Genomic DNA, 17,673 nt, shown 5'->3' on the forward strand with positions numbered 1-17,673 from the left:
GGTGGTCTGGCATGCACGCTACAGGTGGGGGTTAGGGCCCCTCTGTGTTTTCACTATGAAAGGTCGGGTGGAACACAGTCTGGCACTTTTAATGCTGCGCTGCAGCCAAGAAGGAACTTTTCTTGACTAAAAGTCAAATGATCATTCATGCTTTTCAAACTGTTACTGTCTTGAAGCTGTAACACGTTGTTTCATACGCAGATCAGATTAAAGATGAACTATGAAATGTTGCACTACTTGCAATCCTACCAGATGAAAGTTGCACTTTTACCACAAAACAGGTGTACTTTTCAGCAGCAAATACTGCAAGTTGTATGCTTCCATGATAAAAAGTCAACAAATGCAAAGAAAAACACGCAAATACTGCAATTCTACAAGGTCAAAGGGTGCACTTGGACAAGAAAAAAATTATCATCTGAAAACTCATTTTTACGAGCAAGCATTGCAATTTGAAGAAAAAAAAAGTCATCGTTTGTATGACAAACTTGCAATGTGCAGTTTTACCACAAAAAAGTTGTGCTTCTGCTAAAAAAGCCATCATTGTTATGAACAAAACATTTGTACTTCATAAACATAATATTATTTTTTTATCAGTAAATACTATATTACGAGGAAAAAAACTTGCATTATGAGAACTTTATGAGCAAATACTGCAATTTAGCAAAGAAAAAGGTCGACTCAACTAAAAAGTCATCATTTTTATGAGCAAATACTGCTGAAAGTACGTCTAATTTTTTAAAAATACTGCAATGTTGAGTGAAAAAAAGCTGAACTTCTACTTGAAAAAGTTGCACCGTGAGAAAAAGTAACAACTTTCTCAAGCAAATACTGCAATTTTGATGAAAAAAAATAAAAAACAAATACTACACTTTTGCGAGAAAAAGTTGTCATTTTATGAGAAAGTAACAATTTTTATGAGCAAAAACAGCAATTTAACAAGAAAAAAGCAATGATTTCTGCGAGCAAGTATTGTAGTTTTATACAACGTACTTCAATGGGAAAAAAATGATTATTTTTATGAGCAAAAGCTGCAATTTTACGAGGAAAAAGTTACGAGGAAGGCAATTTTAGGGGAAAAAGTCATTTGAGCTCCTGACTGCTTTTGCTAACAAGCTGATGTTTGTTGCTGTTGTTGGGGATGACCCCCCCAAGACTGCTGAGGATAACAAGCTGATGTTTGTTGCTGTTGTTGGGGATGACCCCCCCAAGACTGCTGAGGAGTCGTTGCTTAACTCTTTCCCTTCTTGGTGTGCGTGGTCACATGACTCGAGTGTGACCTGTAATGCAAATGTTTGTGCCCCCGCTTCAGGTGGCACTCCACACGGAGACAAAGACGCCCGTCTCATCCGCCAAACCCGGTGGGATTAAGACGGATTACAAGCCCCTGAGGTGGCCTTGAGGCTCAATCCGCCCCCGAGGAAGCGCAGGAGCGGGCGGGTCCTGCCGTGATTAATTGCGGCGAGTGGCGGATAAGATTTAGACGTTTATCTTCATCCCTGGGAAGACACGGCGGTCACAGATGTGAGCGTCAGGATGGGCTAGACCGGGCGTTCCGTCAGGCCGGAATGTGCCGGAAGACCCGTGTTCTTCCCGCTCCAACGTCTGGGCCACACATCTGGATCTTTGAGTGATTAAATCTTCATCTTTCTCCGAGCCGCCGACCCCTGACCTCCGCTCATCCAGTGTTCTCCTTCCGCAGGCCACGCCCCCTTCCCGCCGTCGTTCCCCTTTGACCTTCGCTCCACTTCTCAAACCTCCCTAATCCCCTTTCCTCGCTACTCTCCGCGCCCGCATCCCCCATGTCGGCCATGTCATCAACACGTCTCTCCCGCCCTCGCTCTGATTCGTTGTAGCACGAAGACCACCGCCCACGCCATCCATCGCCTCGTTCAGGACCGCCGCCGGCCGCCATGTTGGAGCACATGTCCAGACGCAACCGCTCACTGCTGTCACTGTCGCTGACCTCGCTGGCGCTCACCTTGTCCGTGTCGGCCTTCTGCACGTCCTACTGGTGCGAGGGCACCCACAAGGTGGTCAAGCCGCTCTGCCTGTCACCCGTCAAGATGAAGAACTGCGGCCAGAACAACAGCCAGCCCTACACCACAGGTGAGAGCGCCCCATCCCTCCCGGACAGGAGAGACAACCTGACGCGCCAAAGGGGGTCACTCATGTGCAGGCCGCCGCAGCGAACAAAGACCGCTAACAAATCGTCCTACGATTACGCCGATTCAACACTTGATTCCCATAATCCAGCTTTGTTGCTAATCTCACAACTCTCTGCTATCTGGACTTTCCCAGTCTTATTCTTGCTAATCCTGTTTCTTTACATGTGCTGCACAGTCCTCCTACAGCAGACCTGGACCCCGGAGGCCGCCCCCCTGAGGGTTCCCCTGACCCCACTCCGACAGCCCCCATTCCCGTGACTCCAATCCCTCCGCTCCAAGTGTCCCAAACGCTAACCTTCCACATCTGTCCTCTCAGAGGCCCCCACGCCGGACCCCAAGAACCCGCCCTCCAACGTGACGCTGACGCCCATGCAGAAGGAGGAGCTGGCCGTCGTCAGGAGGAAGCAGCTGGCCAACGCCGTCCACTACATCTGGGAGACGGGCGAGGACAAGTACATGCTGCGCTACTTCCACACCGGCTTCTGGCTGTCCTGTGAGAAGCACAACGAAGGTGAGGGACCATGTTTGTCTCACTGGCAGTACTGCTGTGATGTCCCGTGACGCCGCGTCCTCTCTCAGGTGACGACCAGGAAGAAAAGTGTCGCAGCTTCATCGAGCTGACTCCGGGAGAGACTCAAGGTCAGTGGTCCCGTCCAACAGGCGCAGGACACTCCTCGCCATGTTGACATCCCTGTCCTGTGACTCCGCCCGCAGGCGTCCTGTGGCTGTCGGTCATCAGCGAGTTCATGTACATCGGCCTGCTGGCCACGGGCTTCCTGCTCATGTGGGTGGAGGCCATCTGCCTGTGTGCCAAGAGGGAGATGAACGCCCTCAAGATCAACGCCTTCGCCGCCATGTGCACCGTGCTGTCAGGTGACCGCCATGTCGGCAAGCCAGACCACGTCCCCCGCTGAGTCTGCTGAGGACTTTAACCCTCGCCGGTGTGTGTTTGCAGGTCTGATGGGCATGGTGGCCCACATGATGTACACCACCGTCTTTCAGATGACCGTCAGCATCGGCCCCAAAGACTGGAGACCTCAGACGTGGGACTACAGCTGGTCCTTTGCGTAAGTCCGCTTCACCAAAAAAAATGTTCCAATCAATCCACCGCTGATGACTGCACTCCCTGTGCCCCTCCCCAGCATGGCGTGGCTGTCATTCAGCTGCTGCATGGCGGCCGCCGTGGCCACGCTCAACTCTTACACCAAGACCATCATCGAGATGAAGCACCGCGCCCGCTTGCGGCTGGAGGAGGCTCGCGCCGCCGCCAGCGCCCCCTCCTATGAGGAGGTGGTCCGAGCCGGCGGCGGGGTCTACTCCGTCAGCCAGCTGATCCAGCTGGGCCAGCAGGGGGCACTTATGGACCCCCTGTGGCCAAGAGGGGTGGGTCCGGCCGTCGGTCCGCTGGCCTGTGGCGTGGAGGGGGCGCTCCTCGTCGGTGGCGGAGGGATTGGAGTCGCAGGGATGGGAGCTGTCGGAGTGGGGCCAGGGGGACACTTAGGGGGGCGGCCTCTGGGGGACCCTCACGGTGTGGTCGTGGTGGAAGGATGCTGCATCGACGGCTGTGAGGACTGCGAGCGGGAGCTGGACGAAATGGACTACGCCCTGCGGGAGGAGAGAGAGGACTCGCTTTGCTAACGCGTCTCCAGACTGCTGACACCTTCTGGCTTGGAGGGGTACTGCGTCTCTTGCAGGCTAGCAACAAACAAGCTAGCTGCTTTGCTGCAAACATGCTAGCTAGCTGCTTTTTAGCAAACAAGCTGGCAGCAAACAAGCATTATAGCAAAAAATCTTGCCGTTTTGTAGCAAACCTGCTAGCTTCTTTGTAGTAAACATGTTAGCGAGCTGCTTTGCAGCGAACAAGCTTGTAGTAAACAGGCTAGCCGCATTATAGAAAAAAAACTCACCGCTTTGTTGCAAACGTGCTATCCAGCAGCTTTGTAGTGAACAAGCCAGTAGCACACAAGCTAGCTGCTTTACAGCAAAAAAGCTTGCCGCTTTGGAGCTAACATGCTAGCATATAGCTGCTTTGTAGCACGCTCACATGAGACGAGATGAGGTGAGTTGTCACTGCTGGATGACGTTTGTTCTGACCCACTCCTGTTGTGGGGAGTATGTACCGTATCTTTGGAAATTTCTATTGATGGATTGAAGCATCCTGTGGCGCTCCTACTTCCTCAGGAATCCACTGCCGTGAGGTAGAAAGAGTGACAGTGATTCCTTAATCTGCATTAAAGGGCTACCGTGTGAGAGTTGACATGTGCTAGCGCTGCTGTACATAGAAGCTATCCATGCCTGCTTGCTCCTGTTTGTTTTGTCATCTATGTCAGGGATTCAAGCGCAGGAAGGCAAAGAATAAAACATATTTTCTCTCTACAGAGCGAGCACGCAATAGTCTCTTGTGTAATTTGAGGATTTGTCCAAGTTGCAGTGTTTTAATGAAAGAATGGAAGCTTTGGACCTGAGACAGATGCTCTGCACAAGCTTATGGGAATAATCTGCACACAGCTCGTGATTGACAGATCAACAAGGTCGCCGTGCGCTATGTGGCCACTAATTACGCAGGAGGTGCAATTATACAAGACTTTACGTAACAAGAAAAAAAGGGTTAATGTGCTCCACCAGCAGGTGGAAACCAGGAAATGAGACAAAAGGAATCTGTTGGACGTCGCCATCTGGAGGGACACCCGCAAAGGTCAAGGAACAAAGAAGAAACGCAAACCTGTCTGTCTGCACTTTCCAATCCTCTTAAAATGTCAAGACGTCACTCAGACGTCACGCGGTTGGACTCAGGTCACCTCATTAGGTACACCGGCTCATGGGGAGAAGCTGCTGCAGTAAAAACCCCGAAGGAGGACTCCTGATTGCCGAGTGGAATATTTCCATAGTTACACTCACCTTTACACACCTACACTCACCTTTACACGTCTTTACTCACCTTTACACGCCTACACTCACCTTTACACACCTACACTCACCTTTACACGTCTTTACTCACCTTTACACGCCTACACTCACCTTTACACACCTACACTCACCTTTACACACCTACACTCACCTTTACACGCCTACACTCACCTTTACACACCTACACACACCTTTACACGCCTACACTCACCTTTACACACCTATACTCACCTTTACACGCCTACACTCACCTTTACACACCTACACTCACCTTTACACACCTATACTCACCTTTACACGCCTACACTCACCTTTACACACCTACACACACCTTTACACGCCTACACTCACCTTTACACACCTATACTCACCTTTACACACCTACACTCACCTTTACACACCTATACTCACCTTTACACGCCTACACTCACCTTTACACGCCTACACTCACCTTTACACGCCTACACTCACCTTTACACACCTATACTCACCTTTACACGCCTACACTCACCTTTACACACCTATACTCACCTTTACAGGTCTATACTCACCTTTACACTGTAGATGTACTGTTAGTGTACTGTCAGTGTAGTGTAGATGTACTGTAAGTGTACTGTAAGTGTACTGTAGATGTACTGTAGATGTACTGTAAGTGTACTGTAAGTGTACTGTAGATGTACTGTAGATGTACTGTAAGTGTACTGTATGTGTACTGTAAGTGTACTGTAGATGTACTGTAAGTGTACTGTAGATGTACTGTTAGTGTACTGTAAGTGTACTGTATGTGTACTGTAAGTGTACTGTAGATGTACTGTAGATGTACTGTAAGTGTACTGTAGATGTACTGAAAGTGTACTGTAAGTGTACTGTAGATGTACTGTAGGTGTACTGTCAGTGTACTGTAGATGTACTGTAGATGTACTGTAAGTGTACTGTAGATGTACTGTTAGTGTACTGTAAGTGTACTGTAAGTATACTGTAGATGTACTGTAAGTGTACTATAAGTGTACTGTAGATGTACTGAAAGTGTACTGTCAGTGTACTGTTAGTGTACTGTCAGTGTACTGTAGATGTACTGTAGATGTACTGTAAGTGTACTGTAGATGTACTGTTAGTGTACTGTAAGTGTACTGTAAGTGTACTGTAGATGTACTGTAAGTGTACTGTAGATGTACTGAAAGTGTACTGTCAGTGTACTGTAGATGTACTGTAGGTGTACTGTCAGTGTACTGTAGATGTACTGTAGATGTACTGTTAGTGTACTGTAAGTGTACTGTAAGTGTACTGTAGATGTACTGTAAGTGTACTGTAGATGTACTGTTAGTGTACTGTAAGTGTACTGTCAGTGTACTGTAGATGTCCTGAAAGTGTACTGTCAGTGTACTGTAAGTGTACTGTAGGTGTACTGTCAGTGTACTGTAGATGTACTGTAGATGTACTGTTAGTGTACTGTAAGTGTACTGTAGATGTACTGTTAGTGTACTGTAAGTGTACTGTCAGTGTACTGTAGATGTACTGTAGGTGTACTGTCAGTGTACTGTAGATGTACTGTCAGTGTACTGTAGATGTACTGTAGGTGTACTGTAAGTGTACTGTAGATGTACTGTAAGTGTACTGTAGATGTACTGTCAGTGTACTGTAGATGTACTGTTAGTGTACTGTAAGTGTACTTTCAGTGTACTGTAGATGTACTGTAGGTGTACTGTCAGTGTACTGTAGATGTACTGTAGATGTACTGTAAGTGTACTGTAGATGTACTGTTAGTGTACTGTAAGTGTACTTTCAGTGTACTGTAGATGTACTGTAGGTGTACTGTCAGTGTACTGTAAGTGTACTTTCAGTGTACTGTAGATGTACTGTAGGTGTACTGTCAGTGTACTGTAGATGTACTGTCGTGCTACCTGCAGAGGCTGCAGTGTCTCATCAATGTAACATTACTGCCACCTAGTGACCAGAGTAGAGTACTGCATATCAGTCTGTCATTCTTTTCTGAAAGACTTGTATATCTTTTTTACTTTATTTAGCCATTTTTATGCTTGAAAATGTTTGATTTAGGCCAAAAGTTCCTTCAATATGCATATATTTACAAGTAATCACAGGCCATAGCTAACCACGATGATTATTCATTCATTTACAGTATTTCCAACAAACTGTACTTCCCATTGAAGAATATGTACTGTATCTGTGGCGGGCCACCACAGATAAATGAATGTACAGGAAACACTGGCAGTGTCCAAAGTCTGTCCAAGGCGGAGACGCCTACTCATGCTAACCGATGACACCTTTGGCTGCTCACGTACGAATAACATTAGCATTATTAGCAAAACACACGCTGCCTGTTTGGACTGCGTTTCCCATGCGTTCGTTTCTTTGCGGCGACCCGCCATCAATTCATTTGCTCAAAAGTTTGGAGACACTCACTCATGCTAGGCAATGACAAGGTGTCTCCAAACTCTTGACTGGTATTGCATTTAAAAGAAAAAGACAGATTTTGCTGTTTTTTTATTTTTAATAATTGCATTCTTAAAATGTGCGGCAGGCCGGCACGGGTCACAAATGGCCCCCGGACCCCACTTTGGACACCCAAAGGGAATATATGGGGCGGTGTAATGAATAATGTATGCAGAATCTTCCTTTAAGACAGCCTTTATTGACAATACTTCACGGAACGACTGAGTGGACCAAAATGGGGAACGGGTGGGGGGCAGGTTGTGCAAAATGACAAAACACAGGACGTGAGCAAATGACAACGTTTGGCTGAGAAGACACGACTACACACTTCATCATGACGCAACCTTGCTACAGACGAAACAAAAACAGGAAGTGGAACTACACGCGCGATTGCTGCCGCGCTGTGGTGAGAGGTGGCGCGCGAACACGAGCGAGGGACGCGGCGGGAGTGGATTCTTGGTGAACATCCCAACGCCTACTGAGTGCTCACGAGCGCTGAAGGTGCCTTCGGAGGTCAGATGCAGGTCGAGACTGGCGAAGGGGGCGCCTCGCAGGGCCGGGCTACTGCGGGGGCTGGTACTGGATCAAGCGAAGGGCCTCTTCGTTCTCCAACACCCCCTTGATGAACTCCCCCTCCGCCACGCGCTCTGCAAGCACAAGAAGCCATTTTTGCTCATTTTGTCCAGGAAGCGGGAGAGCGTCTTGCAGTGCCACTTAGATCCTGAGGGGGCGGCAGCGAGCAGGCACGTCAACGTAAACAAAGCGGCACTGCTAGCTCATGCTAAGACGGCTAGCATCAATACAGGCTAGTTTGTGTTTAAAGTAAAAATGGTGCGGGGTGTACCACAGAACAAGAGCATTTTAAATCTAAATTACTACAAATATACTACGTCGGAAGCAAAGGTGAGCCGTGAATGTTGTCTTCTCTCACCCGTATCTCCCTTGTCAAAGAACTTCCACAGTTTTTCCGCCCTCTTCTCAGCCGTGTTCTCGTCAGAAGGCAGTTTGGACAATTCGTCCTTGGGAATTAGCTTGAAAATAGCCTGCAAGCACAAGCAGTCGTCACTGTACTACAGTACTACTAGTAGGAGTACTAATCAGAGCATAAAACACCGCTTCTCTACTAGCAGGGGAAGTTTTAGTAGGAGTAATACAAGAAGCACACAACAAAGTACTAGCAAACGTACTAGCAGTAGAGCTAGTAGTAGCAGTAAAAGAAGCCCAGAACACAATAGTACTAGTCATAGAAGTAGTTGTAGAAGCACAGAACAAAGTAATACTATTATAAAAAGTACAAGTAGTTGTAGGACCACAGTACTAGTAATAGAAGAAGTAATGGTAGTAATACTAGAAGAAGCACGGAAAAAAGTAAGACCATTAGAAAAAGTAATACTGGTAGTAGTAAAAGAATCACAGAACACAGTAACACAAGTAGAAGTAGTAATGGTAGTAGTAGTAAAAGCCCACAACACAGTATTACCAATAGAAGAAGTACTAGTAAAAGAAGCACAGAACACAGTATTACTAGCAGAAGAAGTAGTAGTACTTGTCAGAGGAGACGTAATGGTGGTATACTAGTAGTAGTAGTAGTAGTAGTAACAAGCACAGAAGAAAGTGTTACTAGTGGAAGACGTGATAGTAATAGTAGTAGTAATAGAAGCACACAAGACAGCAGTACTAGTAGGTTTATCGGAGGTAGTAGTAGTAGTAGTAGTAGTACTGCAGTCGTGTGCTGCGAAGGAGATGATCTGAAGATGAAAGTGCAGTAGAATGATGACAGCACGAATAAGCCGCAGACTAAAAAGTCAACAAAAGCCACGGAGGGGATTAAGAGATGAGCTCCTCGGCGGCTCTTCGGGCTCTCCAGGCTTTGTTCTGTGATTACATCAACTTCCATCCCATAAATTGCAGGGCGTCTATAAATAGCAACGGTTTACTGCTAATGAAGCCGCCAGCGCTTTCACGTAATGACGAGAGGTGGGACGAGTCGGCTCGTTGGTATTTTTCCACACGGAAAGACACAAAGCCAGGAAAGGGCGAGGTCGGCTGCAGGCCGCACACAGCGGGGGTGTCCCAAGTGCGGCTCGGGGGATCGTTTGCGGTCCACAGCTCATTTTTAGAGTTGAAACTGTGACGCAAATAACGCAAAGCTAACCCTTTTTACTTGAAATACGTATGACTTCTTAGCAGATGGGATGGCTTTCAGCCTTTTATTATATCAAATATCCAAATGGCCCCCCAGTGCTCTGAGATGTAGCGGATGTAAGCGTGTTAGCCGTTTAATGTGCTAATTAGGAAATGTGACAGTCCTGCATTGACCTGCAAAGCCCCGCTGGCTTAGCACTCAGCTTAACGTGTTTATCAGCACCAATTAAAGTCTAATCCTGCTTTCCATCACTCTAATGCACTCCTCCTCCCTCTCCATCATGTCTTCACAGAGACGCCATCACGTCCTAAATGTGGCCAAGCTCACCGAGCAAATTTCCTTGACCTCCGACTTGGTGATGTAGCCGTTCTTGTCGACGTCAAAGAGCGAGAAGGCCCACTCCAGCTTCCTGGTGGTCTTCCCGGTGGAGGTCATGTGCAGGGCAATGATGTACTCCTTGAAGTCCAGCGTGCCGTCGTCGTTGGTGTCGAAGGAGCGGAAGACGTGCTGGGCGTACGTGTTGGCGTCGCTCTCCGGGAAGAACTTGGTGTAGATGGTCTGGAACTCCTCCTTGCTGATACGTCCGGTGGGACACTGCCTCTTGAAGTTCTCGTACCACTGGGCGATCTCCTGCTCGGAGAACTTGGTGTTGAGCTTCAGGTCCTCCAGGATCTCCTTGGACACGGCGCTGCTTCTGGAGTTGCCCATGGCTGCTGGTTCTCACCACGACGAGCTGACGTACGACCTTCTGTGCCAGGTGTTAGACTCTTCTAGAAGAACGCTCCTGGTGTGGGCCTTCAGCTCAGCCCTGGAAGAAGCAAAGCTCATCAGACCAACAAAGTGTTGGAAGAATTAGAGATGCTCCACAAACATCTCATCATCTTCTGTCGGGGGATTCCTACCTGTGTGAGAGCAGCAGATGCTTGCGGAAGCAGCGGGAATGTCTCGTCTGCCGGCAGCGCAGGAAGTCAGCCTCCACCTGCAGGATAAGTCAAATAAACCTTGTCACCCAGAGGCGGAGCCATGGGAGTGCCCACGTGAGGGAGGCCCACACACACACGCACACACACACACACACACACACACACACACTCTAACTGTATTGCTGTCATTTCTCCCTGTTATTGCTAACATGAAGACCCAAAGGTGCCTTTTGCTTCATCAGAACCTCATTTAGGACTTCCACAAGCAGTCATGAAGATGTTTAAATGTCCTAAAATGCGTCCTGTAGAGTTTTATGTTGGAGTTGAGCTCAGCAACTCCACAAGTGAAACATTTTGGATGGTTGTCAAGTGACTATCCCAACATATGGCTTCCCCAAAATGGCCGCATGTCAGGTCATTTCCAAAAGCTCACGTTTTGCCATCGAGGGGTATTGGGCTCCGTAGCTACATTGGTAGTTCCCCCCCACTGTGCACAGACTGCTGTGTCTACGTGGTGGGTCACTCTCCGGCCACCCCACTGGCCATCTAGACATTTCAGGTATCGACTTATCGCCACCCCCATGTGAGGAATGGTTTCACCTTGGACACCCCAATGAAACATTTCTGGACGTGCTGCGCTAACTGCTGGTTGTTTATTCTAGGGACCGTCAATAAATGACTATTACACTGGAGAGACTTTGATTGATTGATTGATTGATTGAAACATTTATTCCATTCAAGAAAGAAGAAAACAACAAACAATATTAAAACACAATAACATAAAACTAAACACGCTGTCTTTGTCAAAACAAGTGTGATATATTCTCAATCACACCACAAATTGATCTACATGTCAAATGATTAGTCCTACCCTACAAGTATTTTGCACACTCATTTTATCTTTTATTGGATGGACTTTTATTGAATCTTTCATTGGATTAGGGACCTGACTCACAGAGGTTTGTTCCAAAAGACAAACAGTATTGTTGGTCATGCTGTGTAATAAAAGAGTACATTCAGCAATACCGTGCTTGCATCATTTCAATGCTTTGAAGACATCTTTTCATAACCATATTCAATTCCTCTAATTCATGTTTGTAACAAAAAGTTATTATTTAAAAAAAAAGGATCAGGATCAAATTGGATCAGCAAGACTACAGAAAAATCGGATTGGAAGCCAAAAAATGTGGATCGGGACATCCCGAGCTGTTACGATACAGTGGATCCCCGCATGGTCACCAGTCGACACACATGGCCCCGCAAATATGATGCCTGATGCTAAAAAATATATATATACTGTATGTATGTATGTATATATATATCCATCCATCCATATATATACTACATATATAGTATACTACACACACACACATATATATATATATATATATAAAAATATATACTGCTCAAAAAAATGAGAGGAACACTTGGAAAACACATCAGATCTAAACTGGGGGAAAAATGATGTTGAATATGTTTCCTGATAATAAGTGGGTGATGTATTAGTAACAAAATGATGCCACATCACTTGATAGAAATGAAAATGATCACCCTATAGAGGGGGGAAATCAAAGACACCCCAAAAATGAAAGTGAAAAAATGATGCAGCACACTGGTCCATTTAGCTAAAATGTCATTGTAGCAACTCAAAATGATTCTCAGTAGTTTGTGTGGCCCCCACGTGCTTGTACGCATGCCTGACAACGTGGGGGCATGCTCCTAATGAGACTACGGATGGTGTCCTGGGGGATCTCCTCCCACATCTGGACCAGATCTATTGCCATTGGCAATGTTGATCCGAAATCAAAGGATTTGGAGGGGTAGGAGCGAGCCGCAAAAATAGACATTTAATGGCCAAAATCGACTACTCGTCGATTTTGGCCATTTGCTGGTAGGCTAGCAACGTGACCTGTGGAATGTGTGCGTTGGTTCAATTCACGTACATTTGTGGTACTTCAAGTTGGCTTCTCCTCACTGTAACGTATGATGATAGATGCCTCCCTGTCACATGACATGACAGTATTATGGGATGTACATGGAGTGGCGTAGGAAGAACGGGGCGCTGTAATCTGCTGTAAAAATACATCTGATGGAGTGATGCAACGCCCTTTGACCGTCCTGCGAGCAAAGAATTAGCCGTCTAAATCCGGCAGGTGATAGCAAGTAGCTTAACATGGCGGCTGGTCATTGATCAACGCCATCTGTACTCCACGGCCCCGCCGCTGAGGACTTCCTGCCCAGTGCATGGTGGGTAACTTGATGTTGCAAAAAGCGCTCCATCATTACCTTCAGCCTGCTTTAGGACGTCTCAGAAAGGGAATCCTCACTGGTGAGGGGGGAATAAAAATACAGATGGAGGGAGGGAGGCGGCCAAGGTGGCGAGCTGAGGCGGCCTAAAGAGGATTTGGCAGCGGAACAAAGCCAAAGAAGCGAATGGAAAATCTACCCTCCTCCAGGGAGGAGTGTTGTCACGATTCCAAGTCCAGATTTTAAGGAAGCTATTTTTGGAGGAGCAACGTTCAATCTAATTGGCATCAAGTCAGACCACATCAAGTGTGATCAGGATCCACACGGAACATGCCAACCACGACAAGCACTCGTATGTTCCTTTGGTTTAAGTTGTGGTGTTGGTGGCCTGGTGGTTAGCATGTTGGCCACAGCCAGGAGACCCGCGTTACAACCTCCGTTTGGCATCTCTGTGTGGAGTTTGCATGTTCTCCCAGTGTGTGTGTGTGTGTCGGGGGGGGGGGGACTTTCTCCCGGATGACCGTGCTTCTCACCTTATCTGTAAGGGAGCCCAGCCACCCTACGGAGAAAACTCATTTTGACCGCTTGTACCCGCCATCTTGCCCTTTCGGTCTTTTTTCGGTCAGCTGTCCATAGGTGTGAATGTGAGTGTGAATGGTTGTTTGTCTATATGAGCCCTGCCATTGGCTGGCCACCAGTCCAGGGGGAACCCTGCCTCTCACCCAAAGTCAGCTGGGATAGGCTCTAGCATACCTGCCACCCTAATTGCCACCCTAATGAGGCCAAGCGGAACACACAGACGCTGATATTTGACGCGTATAAAAGGCTTTTATTGAAATACAACAATAAAAAAGAAAAGTGAGTGTTGCAGCAGAAATGTTTGTGACCATCTTTAACAAGAGTGCCCCCGCCCCAAACATCCCTCCCTCAGCGGGGGCTCCTGTAGGTGAGGATCTTGCGGCTGAGGTTGCGAGCCAGACGGTCCACGGCGCTGTTGATGTGTCCCAGCTCCTTTTTGGACGTCAGGCCTTCCATGTTTCCACTGTACCACAGCACCCACCCCCCCAGCGACATCAGCACCAGCAGCGCGCCTGCACACACACAGACACACACGTTACCACCACAGGTGCATGAAGACTCCATCAGACAAGACAACACACCAGTATAGACTAGCAGGTCTCCAAAATCTCGGCCTTTGACTTGCAGAGGGGCAAAGACGCCCAGCAGCAGGGCACCACCCCCCAGGACGTCCATAAAGATGGCGAAGGCCAGAGCCACCTTGCAGTGGGACAGACCTCCACACAGCCCCATGGTGACAGCAGGGTGGGGGTGCCCTAAAAACATTCAGTTACAGTATAAATGTTACGAACTCATACTAAAGGATATTAGGTCATACAAACCATGAAATTATATATACAATACATGATAGAAGGTCTTTTTAGATACATGAAATGATCGTTCGTACTGGAAAACATAAAATGATGACTACTACACATTCCAAACAACTAAAGTTTGGGGTTTAAAAAGGCGTTTGTGAGCTAACTTTGTAGTGTACTTGTTTTGTTTTGGACTCAGTAAAGTCTCAAAAAGTCCCATCAGTACGCGACTTACTTGCTATCGTTGTTCAGTCCACGACAAAATCCTTCAGAAATATTTATAAAGTCCTTTCAGCGTTTTTACAACCCCCCCCCCACTTCCGTGTTTGTCTTCCGCGCTCACCTGCGTCCCACTCGCACGTGACGTACTTCCTGTGGTTTAAACGCAACCCGCGTGGCCCGCGAGTGCCAGAGGCAACAGCAGACAGCAGACACGTTCGTTAGCATTCTGCTACTTCCGGTAGGAGCGGCGCCGTGGTGCGCATGCGCGGGCAGCCCAGCACCTGTGTGCGGGCGTCTTATAATCAGGTAATGGTGCAGCCTGCGCCGGGCTGTATTACAGGAGTATAAACGTCCGCAGAGGACAACTTTCATTTGCGTTATTAGCCGTCTTCAGCGCAATGAATCCGGCAAGCGGCACAGATGACGCAAGCACGCCAGGTAACGTCAACAACACCTTAATAGCGGCCCTTCAAACTGCGTCCGTTAGCGATGGTTCATTGGCAATAATGCTTCTCCTTCCCCAGTAGTGACACGTTTACCGAATGAGCCTTCAATGACTTGTACTTCTGCGTTATGACTCATGTACTGCTTTAGTAGTTCGGGGTGGGCGGGGCGATCCAATAATGTCCATATTGTCTCCATCAGGTTAGTACTGGGTCAATACTCGGTATTTCCCAGTTCTCTTTTATGTTTACTTTCACTCTGTAAGTGTGTTTGTGTGGTGTTGTTCAAGTATGTTACATATTGTATATTTTATTACATACTAGAGACTACGTTGAATAATAAACATATTGTGAAGCGGACAGTCATCTATTATTATCAAATCAAGTACTTTGGTGTCTTTTTGTGTCAGCACACTACACACCTCGTGCAGGAGGAGGGGGTGGTTTGTACCTGGAGTCCTACGAGGTGTCTTTCCCTCTGGCGGAGAGCATGGAGAGGCCTGCCTCCTACCACCACAGCCAACACATGGACGGTACGCCTGTTCATCATGTTGATAGAGGCTTTATTACTGCTGTGGTACTGATGGACCACCGTGTTGATTGTTGTTTTCTGGTGTTTGCTAATGTTCTTTGCAGAGCCCGCCATGCAGGAGCCCCCCCCATCGCAGTACAGCCCCTTCATCCTGGTCTCCAACCTGCGGGCGCACCTCTTCGTGGCACTGGAGAAGAACGCCTGGCTGCAGAAGCGCATCGAGGAGCTGGAGGAGGAGCGCAACTTCCTGCGCTGCCAGTTGGACCGCTTCATTGTCAGCATGCGGGGTCACGAGGGTGAGGTGGGGTGCCGGGGTGGTGTGACAGCATGTCCGTGGTGGTCATGCATCATTCATTCTCAGAATGGTGCGGGGATGCCCAGCGTGGTGTGAAGGTCCAACCTAGCAGCCCTCCTCTCCCGCCCTCACCCATGACCACCAGGTCTGGAATGACCCTAAAACGCCTGCAGGCGTCTGGATCTCGCCCCCGCCACGGAGGCGGCGTCCCTGGTTAGAAAGATGCTAAAAAAGCATGTGTGGCATTTCACGTGTGAGCTTCTCACCTTCTCTGGCCGCAGTCAAGCAGGAGTTCCACCTGGAGGAGGAGAACTTCTACTCTGACCAGGAGTTCCTGGAGGAGGAGGAGGAGGAAGAAGAGGAAGAAGACGACTCCTCGGTGGAGGCGGGGTCAAAGAAGAAGGGCAGAGGTCGTGCGGGGGAGCCCAGGATGAAGATGAGGAGGATCTTCCGCATCACTCACGGACGGGAGAGGCAGCGAGGTGAGTCATGTGATCAAAGCACAACTTTACCACTAAACGGCTGCCTCTCATCTGCCACCTCCCCAGTCAAGGACCCGGATGGGGTTCTGATCCGCTACAAGAAGATCCTCACCACCTACCAGCGCGTGAGGAGCATGTCCAGAGCATTCCAGATCCACGGAGTGGACCGGAACACCATGGCCTCCACCTCCCCCATTGCTGAGGTCCTGCTGGTGGCGCCAGAGAAGGTCAGACCTTCTTTATTTGCCTCTGGAAGCACTCTCACTTATGTTCTCTTTACCTTCATGTTCCTGTCGTGGTAGCAGGATACATGCTAGCGTTCATGTTCCTGGTATTTGATTTTGTCGCACAGATGGAAGAAGTGGGCGAGTTTGAGGCATCAAAGGAGAAGCTGCTGGACTATGCCAGACGCTGCTACAAGATCATGGACGAGCAGACGCATGCTAAAGTCCAGACCTTGAAGAAGACTCACAAGCTGCTGCCCATCTCCTACCGCTTCAGAAACTGAGCTGGAAGCTTCAAGTGTTTCTGGCTGAATGCTGCATGCTGGGGTTTCTTACATTTTCAGTCAAAATAGTTTGGTTGGCAGCAGCCGTAGCAACAAAACAACACTTCCTGTTTTCAGAGGAAGTTGCTTTATTTTTACATGTTGGCGTACGAAATGTAATTTTATTTGATACCATATTTTGTTACTTCAACATGCCAACAGAACACCTCGGTTTTGTACTTTGTGATAAATAATTTATTTTCTTTGGAACAAATATAAATATGTTGTATTTAAGTTGGTCTTCAATAAATATAATATAAATATTAAAATTCATGCCTAAAGACGAATGTTTCTGTTTGCTTAGTAATGGACTGCAGCGCCCTCCAGTGGGTTAAAAAAGTAGTACACTTATCTATTGGCAACACTGTACGGCCGAACCTTGGAAAACTAATTCTACAATGTGATGTCTTCTCGATTGATACAAAGTGATCCATCGATCAATGCAGCTACTTTATCTTGTGCGTGAGTTCATTGGTACCATTCTGGTACCAATGGAAGACCTCGCACTCCAAAAGTTATCCCTCACACGTTTTATAGCTTACATTTCTAATGTTTGGTCCTTGTTGACTAGTAATGATTTTGCTATCATTGTAGTACTATTGTAAGATTGAAATATTGTACAATGTATGAGTTATAGGAATGTTTTGTCTTTTATTGTTGTGTACAAAAAATGGACAGAACAGTAATATTAAAAAAACTAATCTGATGTTGGACTTCAGCTCCCAGAATGCACTGCGACGTTCGGAGGGAAAGTAACTTGTAAAATAACATTCCACTTAACCTCTTATCTTGACAAACTGTCCAATCGGGGCTGGGGTTGAGCTGTCCAATCAGGGCTGGAGTTGAGCTGGAAGTTGTAAAACATGGCCTTCGTAAATGACAGCCCTTTCTACCCAATAGACACGCAGGAGGACCTCACAGGACCAATGAGAGGCCG

General features: G+C 47.6%; 4 protein-coding genes across 6 annotated transcripts; 2 read left to right on the forward strand and 2 right to left on the reverse strand.

Moving 5' to 3' along the window:
* The first annotated feature begins 1,311 nt into the window (after nucleotides 1-1,311).
* On the forward strand, nucleotides 1,312-5,792 carry LOC129173648 (germ cell-specific gene 1-like protein). 2 transcript variants are annotated; one of them, XM_054764712.1, is made up of 7 exons: nucleotides 1,312-1,627; nucleotides 1,854-2,106; nucleotides 2,482-2,676; nucleotides 2,745-2,804; nucleotides 2,880-3,038; nucleotides 3,121-3,232; nucleotides 3,308-5,792. In XM_054764712.1, exons 2-7 carry the CDS (start codon nucleotides 1,911-1,913, stop codon nucleotides 3,801-3,803), a joined length of 1,218 nt encoding a protein of 405 aa, XP_054620687.1. In that variant the 5' UTR covers nucleotides 1,312-1,627; nucleotides 1,854-1,910; the 3' UTR covers nucleotides 3,804-5,792. The 2 variants fall into 2 exon arrangements, with proteins under 2 accessions (XP_054620687.1, XP_054620686.1); XM_054764711.1 differs by having other exon boundaries at nucleotides 1,312-2,106.
* A 1,910-nt stretch (nucleotides 5,793-7,702) lies between these two features.
* Nucleotides 7,703-10,666, reverse strand: LOC129173557 (recoverin-like). The gene is made up of 4 exons (XM_054764577.1): nucleotides 10,572-10,666; nucleotides 9,997-10,477; nucleotides 8,455-8,566; nucleotides 7,703-8,170 (listed from the first exon to the last, which is right to left on the reverse strand). The coding sequence occupies exons 2-4, from the start codon at nucleotides 10,375-10,377 to the stop codon at nucleotides 8,085-8,087; spliced, it is 579 nt and encodes a 192-aa protein (XP_054620552.1). The 5' UTR covers nucleotides 10,378-10,477; nucleotides 10,572-10,666; the 3' UTR covers nucleotides 7,703-8,084.
* Nucleotides 10,667-13,658: 2,992 nt separating this feature from the next.
* tmem238a (transmembrane protein 238a) lies at nucleotides 13,659-14,830 on the reverse strand. 2 transcript variants are annotated; one of them, XM_054764115.1, is made up of 3 exons: nucleotides 14,559-14,830; nucleotides 14,000-14,173; nucleotides 13,659-13,930 (listed from the first exon to the last, which is right to left on the reverse strand). In XM_054764115.1, exons 2-3 carry the CDS (start codon nucleotides 14,148-14,150, stop codon nucleotides 13,767-13,769), a joined length of 315 nt encoding a protein of 104 aa, XP_054620090.1. In that variant the 5' UTR covers nucleotides 14,151-14,173; nucleotides 14,559-14,830; the 3' UTR covers nucleotides 13,659-13,766. The 2 variants fall into 2 exon arrangements, with proteins under 2 accessions (XP_054620090.1, XP_054620089.1); XM_054764114.1 differs by having other exon boundaries at nucleotides 14,451-14,569.
* Nucleotides 14,613-17,260, forward strand: LOC129173319 (coiled-coil domain-containing protein 106-like). The gene is made up of 7 exons (XM_054764113.1): nucleotides 14,613-14,875; nucleotides 15,291-15,413; nucleotides 15,517-15,708; nucleotides 15,774-15,920; nucleotides 15,989-16,189; nucleotides 16,256-16,416; nucleotides 16,542-17,260. The coding sequence occupies exons 1-7, from the start codon at nucleotides 14,836-14,838 to the stop codon at nucleotides 16,695-16,697; spliced, it is 1,020 nt and encodes a 339-aa protein (XP_054620088.1). The 5' UTR covers nucleotides 14,613-14,835; the 3' UTR covers nucleotides 16,698-17,260.
* The last annotated feature ends 413 nt before the right edge of the window (nucleotides 17,261-17,673 follow it).

This window comes from Dunckerocampus dactyliophorus, chromosome 20 (genome assembly GCF_027744805.1).
Source record: "Dunckerocampus dactyliophorus isolate RoL2022-P2 chromosome 20, RoL_Ddac_1.1, whole genome shotgun sequence".
Taxonomy (NCBI): Eukaryota; Metazoa; Chordata; class Actinopteri; order Syngnathiformes; family Syngnathidae; genus Dunckerocampus; species Dunckerocampus dactyliophorus.